Source organism: Anomaloglossus baeobatrachus, chromosome 7 (genome assembly GCF_048569485.1).
Source record: "Anomaloglossus baeobatrachus isolate aAnoBae1 chromosome 7, aAnoBae1.hap1, whole genome shotgun sequence".
Lineage (NCBI taxonomy): Eukaryota > Metazoa > Chordata > Amphibia > Anura > Aromobatidae > Anomaloglossus > Anomaloglossus baeobatrachus.
The window spans coordinates 106128835-106141322 of record NC_134359.1 but is presented as its reverse complement, the minus strand read 5'-3'; the positions used below and the strand labels follow the sequence as shown (position 1 = coordinate 106141322).

At 40.9% G+C, this 12488-nt stretch overlaps 1 protein-coding gene across 10 annotated transcripts in view; it reads left to right on the top strand.

The window, feature by feature from the left end:
- The window catches only part of UNC80 (unc-80 subunit of NALCN channel complex), a 288351-nt gene that overhangs the window by 168403 nt on the left and 107460 nt on the right, over nucleotides 1–12488 (top strand). For 9 of the 10 annotated variants that reach the window (XM_075317556.1, XM_075317555.1, XM_075317548.1 and 6 more), the window contains 7 exons: nucleotides 669–766; nucleotides 1352–1552; nucleotides 2531–2638; nucleotides 4535–4673; nucleotides 9775–9956; nucleotides 10053–10184; nucleotides 11198–11384. In XM_075317556.1, coding sequence (XP_075173671.1) covers nucleotides 669–766; nucleotides 1352–1552; nucleotides 2531–2638; nucleotides 4535–4673; nucleotides 9775–9956; nucleotides 10053–10184; nucleotides 11198–11384 — 1047 coding nt within the window. The remainder of the gene's footprint in view (nucleotides 1–668; nucleotides 767–1351; nucleotides 1553–2530; nucleotides 2639–4534; nucleotides 4674–9774; nucleotides 9957–10052; nucleotides 10185–11197; nucleotides 11385–12488) is intronic. The other variant, XM_075317549.1, reaches the window with a different exon arrangement.

Genomic DNA, 12488 nt, shown 5'->3' with positions numbered 1-12488 from the left:
AATTGTGGATTAGATATGTTTGAGCAGGAAGAAAGTTATGATTATGTTAATATAATTTTTTTTATAATAATTTAATTAAATGAAACCTGATTTTAGACCATAGATGAACACACAGTCCTACATTTGCAATTGTTAGCATCACGTCTAAATATACAGACTGAGAACCCTTCTAGTGGGTAGGAGACACCCATATATACATATTGTGTTGCTTTTGTGAGCGCATATTAGTATTTAAGACTTTTAAAACCATCCATATACCCCCTCCATGGCCACACAACTACTAAACCACCACCATACGTAGTAATGTCCAAACAAATTTACACAATATTAGAAGATTTTTTCCGAAGTCTGCAGTTTTTTAGAACAAATCTTCAGCATAGATTTTTGCAGATCAATTGTATGGTTTGCAGCATCTTTGAGATGCAGGGAATTTGTTCTCCATTTTTGTCCCATCCCCCTGATTAAAGGGGACATGTGCCAATAGATGTGCTTGTCTTTGCCACTCCCAGCTAGTGATCAGTAGGGGGGTGGGAGTTTGGTTAATGTGTTGTGTCGCTCTGTCGTGAAACCATCTGTGCATGGCTGGGCCTTTAGGAGAACATTCAAGACTTATTAAATGTTTGGAGGCTTAATGGCTTATGGATTGTTTAATGTTTGTTTTTGAGAAGAAGGGAGCCCATGGAGCGCTAGTGAGCCTAGTATTGAGCCTGATGGAAGCAACATTGGCGCGGAAGAGAGCTACCACCGTAATATGTCTTGGTTGCATGTAAGTAGTCTAACGTATCATGAGGTTCAGAAAAATGCTACATTATGTGTAAATATATTTAATCAACAACCACCTGATCATTTGTTCATGCCACTCAAACATAACTTAGATCAACTCAGGAACTTGTCCCCCAATTAGGAAACACATCAGTGGTTCATGTTAAAATTTAATTTTTATTTCATTCAATTAAAATACATATTAAAAAACAGAGATATCTCTGTTTTTTAATATGTATTTTAATTGCATGTAATAAAAATTAAATTTTAACATGAACCACTGATGTGTTTCCTAATTGGGGGACATGTTCCTGATTATGTTTAAATACAATGTGGGAATTTTCATGTTTTCTCATCTTTTGCAGGCCCCATTCCCTCATTTGTTTTTAACATAGTACAAAGAAAAAAAACATAAGCAAGCTTCTCACTACAAAAACAACTGTTTTCAATCCTTCCCCAGTTACCTTCAAATTGGGAGCCTCGTAATCGCTGAGATAGGCAAAATTGGGCAAAGAGAGATGAAAAAGGAAATGTGACAAAAACATTTGAGAAAATCAATATTAATTTCCATATTATTTAATATTACCAGGTTATGATCCTGCTGTGCAACCAACAAAGCTTTATTTGCACCCATGTGGATTACTGCCACCCACACTGCTACCTACACCACAGCCGATCATGTGCTCGGTTGGTAAGAGCCATTAAGTTGCTCTATGGAGATACTGTGGATTCACTCAAGGAGGACAACTTGGGTATTGGCACCAGTCTTAGAGGCAAAAAAGTAAAAGAGGTTTGTTTATTCCATTGAAGCTTTTATAAATTGTTAGAATAAGGCCGGAGTCACACTTGTGAGAGACTCGCGCGAGTCCCGCATCACCCAGCACGACCGCACACTCTCCAGACAGGAGCATCTCAGCTGCATAGAAATACATGCAGCCGACCCGCTCCTTTCAGGAAAGTGTACACCCGTGCCGAGTGATGCAATGCGAGACTCGCACGAGTCTCTTGCAAGTGTGACTCCGGCCTATGAGTACAATAGCTGGTTGAAATATCAATTTATATCATAAGTAATATGAATACAATAAGTAAAGTGTTGTTAAAGGTAATCTGTCAGCAGGATTTTGCTATGTAACCTGAGGATAGCATATTGTATGGGTTTAAACACTGAATTCAGCGATGTGTCACTTATCAGGCTGCAGTTGTTAACTTACAATGAAGGTTTTATAACTAGGACATTAGTACAAGGCTGTAACTAACTACTTTGTACCAAGTTTTCCAATCACACTGCCTCTTCTGATAGGCAGCACACTGTCAATAGACAATGTAGGCAGAGAGCTGTGATGTGGGTGGAGTTCGTTTTCTAAGCTCTGCTACATGCTACATGTAAAAACTAATTGCTTCACAACTACTGCATACAGTAAACTAAGTGACATGTACAAACTGACTAAACACTGATAAACTATTTTTCAGTGTTTTTATGTAGAGATGTATTAATTAGGCCTTAAAGCTATACTACGACTTTTTCTGATACAAACATTGTAGTGTCCAAATTTATCATATGCAAATTTTTAGTAGAATAAGCAGTAGATATATACAGTGGTTGTCAACAGAAAGTGAGAATTACACAAACAATCGCAAGCGGCGTTGCAGTCATAGATGAACACGTCAGTAAAAAAAATATTTGGCATTTTACATGTCTGAAATTACAGGTGATAAAATATACTGCTTGAATATTGTAGAAAGGTATCTGTGTGCTCTCCTTACATAGTGCTCTGACAAATCCTGCCTTCGAACACCATCTCTGAAGAAGAGGGTGGCAGAAGCAAACTTGGAGGGGAAGAAGGACAGCGGTATGCTGAAGTATATAAGACACCAGGTACATTGTTTTCTTGTGTATACTATCACAGCTATTAGTAATAAACTGAACAGGAGGAATCACTTATAATTTACAACAGCATATTCTGCAGAAACTCCTCGTCCAAGAGGACGGCTCTGAAGTACATAAAATTGCCCAGAATTATAATTACAGAGTCCACTGATACCCTATAGCGGGACCATAAAGACTTATAAATAAAGACATTGTGGGTCCATCTGGAAGTTCAAAAGTAGTAGGAGTTGAGATACGAGGCAGAGATATTGTAACGATAGTCCTGGGAGTGGACCCACTGGACCGCGCACTGGACTCCCCTGTGGCGCCACCTAAAGCGAACCCCTATACAGGGACTGTCGGCGTAACCCCAGAAGGCCTAGATGCATGGAACCCGGGAACAGCAGGATTCGCAGGATAGCATCTTATAGAGTCTGTGGTGAATACAGGATGAGATCTGGGCCAGGTACAGGTTAAGGGGATCAGGCTGAAGTCCAGAACCAAAGACTGGTGCAGGTTAACGAGATCAGGCTGAAGTCCAGAATCGGAGACTGGTGAAGGTTAAAGAGATCAGGCTGGGAAGAGTGCTCAGGAAGGTTCTCAGGATCTGTAAGCAGAGAAAGAGTTACTCCAAGCACATGGCATAGAGGGGCCAGAACAACTGGTACAAGAGGCAAGCTACAAGAACGCGTTGAACAAGGGAAATAGGAAGTCTTAAATACCCGAGGCTAATTAGTAGTCAGATCCCGAACAGCTGTGCTGGCCCTTTAGGCCTAGGTGAGTGCATGCGCGCGCCCTCTAGAGTACATGTGTGAAGCCCGCAACCCGGAAGTCAGAGCTGAACCCACAGGAGGAGAGGCAGAAAGCTGAAAAGCAGGTGGCTGCAGTGAGAGTGCGGCGCAGCGTCGGGACCGACGGGGAAAAGGTATGGATGAGGTAGCAGGAGAGCGAGCTCGGTGGGGAGCGGGGACCCCAGAGGGCGGAGCGACCGGTGGTGGGCGGCGCTGTCGGAACGGGAGCGTGACAGATATAAACAATTATCTTTAATTGGAAAATGGTTATCTAAAACTTTTCAGGTTCAGACCGAACTTTCATCAGGATCTTTTAACGCCACACTCCAGTGTTTTTTTTTATTTCCCTGCTGGAGTGATACTATAAATTTAAGTCTCTTGACCCATGTGTCATACTCACGCTCTTCATGTCTTCATCTTCTATCACCGCATTTCCGGTCAGTCTACTGCGATTTGTGACCTGTTGGCTGTTCCAGTGTTTCATGGAGTAAGTCGGCTATTACAATTCAATACATGTAGTCTATGGGAACCTCATTCTTGCTCTCATAGACGTGCATTGAATGCTTGTGACGTAACTTCTGACAGAAGTGAAGGTCAAAAAATGGTGTAACGAGACTGGAGTGGTACCAAAAAAAGATGAGGGTAAGTATAAGATAGGGGCCAGGAGATTTAGATTTAAAGCACCACTACAGCTTGAAATAAAAAAAACGGTGGAGTTGAGCCTCTAGCATCCTGATGAATTTGTCAGTTAGAACCTGAAATGCATATATATCCATTTCCAAGTAAAAGATAACACATACTCTATCTGTTTCAAGTCATTCTATGAGCAGCAATGCAGCCGAATTTTTAGCCCGTGAGCTAACTGCAAAAGGCTTCTACCACTTCAAGACTATCTGGTGGCACATGGCGCCCTATTGGGACTGGCATTAGAAGTTTGCACATGCTTCATGCTTTGCAGACAATGCCCATCCAAACTGACCATCATTTTAAATCTGAACATCATTTTTATTTTGATGACTATGGCTCAAGCACTGATTTTTTTAGTGCAGTTTTGATCATACACAATGATTTCTGACCAAATTAATTGATAACTTGCTCTCTTTATGTATTTTAGGTTATGAGCTTGTCTCCTGCTCCTCTCTCTTTGTTGATCAAGGCAGCCCCCATCTTGACAGAGGAAATGTATGGGGATATTCAGCCAGCTGCATGGGAGCTCCTTTTGAGTGTGGATGAGCACATGGCAGGAGCTGCAGGTGAGGTATCTTCTATGATGACAAATACGGCTGTGGCCAAAAGTGTTGGCACCCTTAAAATTGTTCCAGGAAATTAAGTATTTCTCCCTGAAAATTATTACAATTACACATGTTTTGTTAAACATCTTTTTATTTTCTTTCTATTTATTGAAACAACACAAAAAAAACTGACAAAAAAAGGTAACTTGGACATTGTTCAAACTCACTGGTGAAAAGTAAGAGATGTGGGCAATAAAAAAATTCCTCCTGAAACCAGATAAAAAGGAGAGAAGTTGACTCAATCTTTGCATTGTGTGTCTGTGTGTGCCACACTAAGCATAGAGAACAGAAAGAAGAGAAGAGAGCTGTCTGAGGACTTGAGAACCAAAATTGTTGAAAAACTTCAACATTCTCAAGGTTACAATTCCATCTCCAGAGATCTTGATTTTACTTTGTCCAAGGTGCATAACATAATCAAGAAGTTTACAACCCATAGCACTGTAGCTAATCTTCTGGACGTGAATGACAGAGAAATTTTGATGAAAGGTTGCACCGCAGGAGAGTCTGAATGCTGAATAAGCAGCCCCAATCAAGTTCCAAAGCAATTCAAGCTGTTTTACAATCTCAGGGTGCATCAGTGTCAGTGAGAACTACCATCCATATTTTAATGAAATGAGACGCTATGGCTGGAGATCCAGGAGGACCCCACTGCTGACACAGAGACATAAAGAAGCTAGATGCAGTTTGCCAAAATATATATGAGTAAGCCAAAATCCTTCTGGGAAAGCACAATAGCCATTACATAGCAGATTGAATTCATATAATATATACAAAAAATAAATACTCAAAGGAACTCTGAAAAAATTAATGTAAGTAAAAATTATAAGGACACCAAGGAGGAAGAGACCCCCCCCAAACCAAAGCTCATAATAAAGTGGCAAAGTGCAATACTACCAATATCTATCAACATGCACCATTATAAATTTACCATTCAATAGACCACACTACAGAGTACCCCCGATGTGCATTTTGCCCCAGCCATCTTATATAGTATATGTGCCCCCATGGTCATCTGTGTTTAATAGGCACACATGAGCTCATCGGCACCGCATTGCATGCCGCGCCTGGTGTTCCAGAAGTTACACTGCGTATGAACACGCAGCGCATTACCCAATTGATCACCGTATGGAGAGCGAGATAGCGACGTGACAGCACACGTGTGCACCCACAGGAAGCTGAGAAAACTCCATATGAACGTTAATCGAGCAATAGGCGTTGGAATTTGGGCAAAACAGAATTCAGTTGGACAATAAGGCAAATAATAATAATAATAATAATAATAATAATAATTAATAATAATAATCCCATTGCTCTTGAACCATTGTAATAGAAGATTACAAAGTATTTTGCTGCCACTTAGTGGTTAAACAGTATATATACACTGTGTATAAAAGTAAATAAAACATAAAAAGTAATAAGAAAAGGAAAAATATAAACCATAATAAAATTCTAATACATATAAAAAAGAATAATTCTGGGCTGCATTGTTGTCACTTTTGCATTATCAGTCTTGCAGTTGCAGAATTAAGAAACGTGGAATGCTGTCAATTAATGATCTCATTTGATAACTAAATACGGCAGGAGTGGACAACAAAGTAGATTAACTGTCCATGATAATGGTCATTGTTGTGCTGTATAGCCAATCTGATATAAAACAGGTATTTACAGAAGATCATCAATAAAAGCCAGTGGTAACCACGCAGTGGTCATCTTGGAGGTGTATTTGGGGTCATAATCATGTTTGAATACTGCCCTGGAGGGGATCTTGCTCTTTTTTAGTATGTCACAGTACATGTTGGCATTCATGGTTCCCTCAATGAACTGTAGCTGCCTACAGCCAGCAGCACTCATGCAGCCCCAAACTATGACACTCCCACCACTATGCTTGACTGTAGGCAAGACACACTTGTCTTTATACTCTTCATCTGGTTGACACCATCTTAACCAAATAAGGTTATCTTGGTCTCATCATGCCACAGGACATGGCTCACTATTCCATGTCTTCAGTCTGCTTGTCTTAAGCAAACTAGTGAAGTCTATGTCCAATAAAGTTAAAAGGTTATTCCCATTATGGGGGCTCAGTGGTTAGCACTGCAGTCTTGCATCCTAGGTATCCTAGGTATCCTAGGTTCAAATCCCCTCAAGGAAAACATCTGCAAGGAGTTTGTATATTCTCCCTGTGTTTCCGTGGGAGTTCTCTGTTTTCCTCCCACATTACAAAGACATACTGATAGGGAATTTAGATTGTGAACCTCAATGGGGACAGTGTTGTTGATGTATGTAAAGCGCTATGGAATTAATGGCGCTATATAAGTGAATAAATATTATATTATTATTATTTTCTCCAAGATCCTATCCCAATATGTAGTAAATGTAATAATAATAATATTAGAAATGTAGTATTGTTGTCCTGATAAAGTCATGTCTCTTACCTTATGTGCAGGGCATTGTAGCTTAGGATTATTGGGTTAGGATCTTCGAGATGGGAATACCCCTTTAAGACATTGCTTGAAAACAGTGGTGGCCATACAAAATATTGACACTATGTGCACAATTTGGTAATTTTCACTTAGGGGTGTACTCACTTTTGTTGCCAGCGGTTTAGACATTAATGGCTGTGTGTTGAGTTATTTAGAGAATACCAAATTTACACTATTATACAAGCTGTACACTGACTACTTTACATTACATCAAAGTGTCAGATCTTCAGTGTTGTCTCATTAAAAGATATCATAAAATATTTACAAATATGTAAGGTGTGGACTCACTTTTGTGATATACTGTATATTTAACCCTTTCATCATCTGGCAAGTTTCCATTTTTCCGTCTTTTTTTTTTTCTTCCCCTTCTTCCGAGAGCTGTAAATTTTTTATTTTTATGTCAATCTTGCCATATGATAGTTTATTTTTTATGGAACAAGTTGTAATTTTGAATTAAACTATTAGTTTTACCATATAGTGTACTGGAAAACGGCAAAAAAATTCCAAGTGCGAAAAAATTGCAAATAAAGTGCAACTGCCTGATTGTTTTTGGGATATTATATTCACTGTGCTCATTATATGGTAAAACTGATGTGTGGGTGTGATGCCGCAGGTCTGTACAAGTTTGTAGACACCAAACATGTATAGGTTTACTGTTATCTAAGAGGGTTAAAAAAAATTCACAAATTCATAAATTAAAAACGTCATCAATAAAGTGAACCCACATATGGACTGCACCAAAATCACCATCGTGATAAGTGATGATTTGTTCCCAAAAACCAAGAAAGAGGTTGGCATATAAGGATGCATAAGACACTCCCATGGCAGTACCTCTTTCCTGGAGATTAAAATAGTCCTTAAAAAGGAAATCATTGTAAGTCAATACAATAGAAGTTTACATCAGCATCAAAATTTGTTGATTTCACATAGAAGTCAACAGGCTCGAAACTATGCTCATCTGAGGTATATTAAGTCTCAACATCAGTTGCAAACTATCTGCCCATTTTGCTTGGTACCCCTGCCAGCTCAAAGGCTGCATCGACAAAGCAACATGTTCTCTTCCTCTCTACTTTGTTGATGTGGTATCTCTGCAGTTATCATGCTGATTGACAGCCAGCTCACCGGTGTCTAAACGTACCGTCACACTAAGAGACGCTCCAGCAAGCCCACCAGCGATCTGACCTGGCAGGGATCGCTGGAGCTTTGCTACATGGTCGCTGGTAAGCTGTCAAACAGGCAGATCTCCACAGCAATCAGAGATCAGCCATCAGCCGCCAGCGACCCATGTAACGACGCTGTGCTTGGTAACCATAGTACACATCGGATTACTTAGCAAAGCGCTTTGCTTATAGTTACCCGATGTGTACCTTGGCTACGTGTGCAGGGAGCCGGCTTCTAGAAGCTGCGGAGGCTGGTAACCAAGGTAAATATCGGGTAACCAAGCAAAGCCTTTGCTTGGTTACCCGATGTGTACCTTGGTTACCAGCGTCCGCAGAAGCCGGCTCCCTGCTCCCTGAACATTCAGATCGTTGCTCCCTCGCTGTCAAACACAGCAATGTGTGCTTCACAGCGGGAAAGCAACGATCAAAAAATGATCCAGGACATTCAGCAACGAATGTCGCCGGACAGCAGGGTCCAGGTCGTTGCTGGATGTCACACACAGCGACATCACTAGCAAAATCACTGTTGCGTCACAAAAAATGTGACTCAGCAGCGATGTCGCTGGCTATGACACTTAGTGAGACGTGGCCTTAATTGTGGTGAGACGGCTGTCACTTAGCATGACATCCGCAGTGACGTCTCTTTGACAGAGCACCCCAGAAGAAAAGACACTGCTCTGTTGACGAGAGGTGGAATTAAACAAAGGAACCACTGGCTGAGTCAGAAGAGATTGTCCCTGTAAGGACTAGGATACACGATGAGTAAAATGGTCCGAGTAGAATGCGATAAAAAATCGCATTCCACCCAGACTCAAGTTACTCTATGGGGCCATTCCCATCTGCGATTATTTTCCCAGCTCTAATCGGACCGAGAAAACAGTCACAGCATGCTGCGGGTAGAATCCAATCCGTTTTCACTCGCACCCATACAAGTCTATGGGTGCGAGTGAAACATCACATTGCACTCGGATGATACCGAAGTGCAGTACTATAATTACATCAGCTGGCGATGGAGGAGATAGGGAGATTAATCCCTCCCTCTTCTCCACAGCGCCCACTTTCTCCTCCGCACATGTGATCCGATCGGAGGATTGGATAACAGTGGCATGACACTCGGCTTACACAGCGGGAGCCGAGAGTCGCATCTGATACACTCGCATCGGATGCCATTCGCTCGTGTGACCCCAGCCTGACAACCAGATAGGTAGTTACGATACCAGCTACCTACCTGTCAGTTCTTAGCCCCATACACAAAACTAATAAGTTTTGCTTAGCCACGTTTAATTTAGCATTTTCTAAGAATTAGATTTTATTGATAAACACATTAGTTTTAAAATTTTCATTTAGTGCACCTTTTACGTATTAACAATTGCTCCTACAGTATTATATATATTCACCAAAACATATTTAATATTCTTGCAGCTGCCATGTTCCTGCTTTGTGCTGTGAAGGTACCGGACGCAGTGTCGGAGATGCTAACTTCTGAGTTCCAACATCCAGAGACAGGGCAGAGACTGAATGCTATTCTGAAATTTCACACCCTATGGAGGTTCAGATATCAGGTTTGGCCAAGAATGGAGGAAGGAGCACAGCAGATATATAAGGTTTGAAATGTCTAACTGTTTGTCTGAAGGTTGTGGTGTACATTTTGAGAAATGTCATCTGTTCCAATCCTGAAAGTGATCATTTAAATGTTACAGATCCCTCCCCCCAGTATTAACTTCACATTACCATCTCCCATCTTGGGCATGCCATCTATTCCAATGTTTGACCCACCTTGGGTTCCTCACAACAGTGGAAGTGTTCAAGACCCAATTAGTGAGGATCAATCTGTGAGTAGCAGATTTTATGTTTATATTGAACATTTGTCTTTATTCATTTTCAGTTAAATTCTCAAATAGTCCTATGGCCTTATGGGTCAAAACTTTTAACCAAAAGCTAAATCATGGCACTGTTGTGTGCAGATTTTGGTGATGTAAAAGTCCACCTAAAATCTTTTAGCGAAGAGATATATATATAGACTGCAATGTATGTATCTCATCATTACAGAGGAGCGATGTAGAGATTGACTCTAGAAAGTCAATGTAAAGGGACTAACACTCTTGCCCATAAAATAATTTGATTAATCCTTCCTTTGTTCATCGTCCAGTCTGGTTCTCTGTGGCAGTCGGCCTTCACTTTTGTGCCTGGTATCCACAACCCAGCATCTTGGGCGCTTCTGGCGATTCTTAGGCCCTCCGACATCTTGGGGCTGCAGTGCGACACACAAACCTGACTTTGTGGGGTACAGTAAGAACCAGAGACACCGAGGATGCCGGGTGGAGAAGTGAAGACCTACCGCCATGGAGGACCAGACTAGCACCTGAGCAGTGTAGCATGGAGCAATATACTGATCTCTAATAGTGGTTCCTGGTACGTATAGTACTTTAATTATGCAACTTTTACCAGTGGAGAAATCTGTGTATTTTCATAGGCATATCGGCCTTCTATGGCCTTTTGCCATGGCCTTATTGAAGCGTTTTCCAAATCTGCGATGGAACAATCTGCAGCCATATATACATCAATGCAGATTTCCCTTTGCAAATAATAGGAGGCGACTCATGGATCATTTCCATGGGGATATCTGTGCAGAACATGTGAAAAAATAACAGAACTTTTTAAATCACATATAAATATTAGGTCAATTACAGAATGGGAGCAATGCTTGTTCTCAATTATTTTATCTTAGTTTCCTTGGACCTGAAATCCCTTTAAACTCTCTTTGGTATAGTTAAGTATTAGACTAGTATTGTATCAGATGAGAATGCCTTTTATTATGCTTACTTTTTTCAATGACAAACTACAGAAATCTTTCTCTGCTCGTGCTGTGTCACGATCCCACCAGCGGGCTGAGCACATTCTCAAGAACCTCCAACAAGAAGAGGAGAAGAAGCGTCTAGGCAGAGAGGCCAGTCTCATCACAGCCATACCGGTGACTCAGGAGGCCTGTTATGAACCAACTTGCTCCCCCAACTCCGAGCAGGAGGAGGAAGGTGTGCTATGGGTTCAAACGACTTGATTTTGGGAAACGATTCTTTCTTGGATTCATTTTTAGATTTTAAACATAAGGAATAAATGCTAAAGATTGTCAGCTACCCAACTATGTCTTAGGATTTAGGACGAAGCTCATAAAGCATTGAGTTTCCCCATTGTAGGGCTGTACATCTTTTTTGCTTTCCTTGCTATCTGGGAAAAGATCCATAGCTTCTGATGAATAGATAATTCCAGCATGCAGGAGTAAATATGGCTTTTCAAGTTAAAATATTAATTTACTGAAGAATAATTACATAGTTTTAGCGCTTTAGCAAATGGGTCAGTTATAATCTTAAAGTACAAGGATTGGCCAAATGGACAATAATCTTTTAAAAATCTAGATTCTGAATTATACAGTATGTCCACTCATATCCTGTCCACCGCCATTAACTTGAGAACGGCGACAGCTATAGGCATAAAAGTGGTGTCTAGGTATAGTAAATAATCCATGCGCTACGCAATGAAACCACCTATAGCGCCACCTGGTGGAAAACAACGGACTTAGCATTTTTATCTCAAAAGCGGAACGAGATAGAGGAAAAAAGTGAATTACAAAGTTGTAGGGCATCATCAATTCAATACGAATCGACACCTTGCATACAGAAATGCTATGATTAGAATGTGTAAAACTCACAAGGCTGTGGATGTGAAGGGATACCTCATGGAAACCTTCCTACAAGTCACTGGGTATGGTTGCTGCGTGGAGTGGCCTCCATGCTCACCTGACCCCATTGTACTTCTTTCTGTGAGGTCACATCAAACAGCAGGTGTATGCGACCTCTCCACCAACATTGCAGGACCTACGATGACGTATTACAGATGCTTGTGCAAACGTGTCACCTACCATATTGCACAACGTGCAGCAAGATACAGTATGCTGTCCAGAGTCCAGATGTGCATTGCAGCTGACGGTAGCCACTTTGAGCATCAAAATTAAATGAGCGCCATATGCGTGACCAGCATACAATGTTTTGGGGGGGTCATGGGATTCATATCATAGCATTTCTGTATGCAAGATGTCAATTCGTATTGAATTGATGATGCCCTACAATTTTTTAATTCAC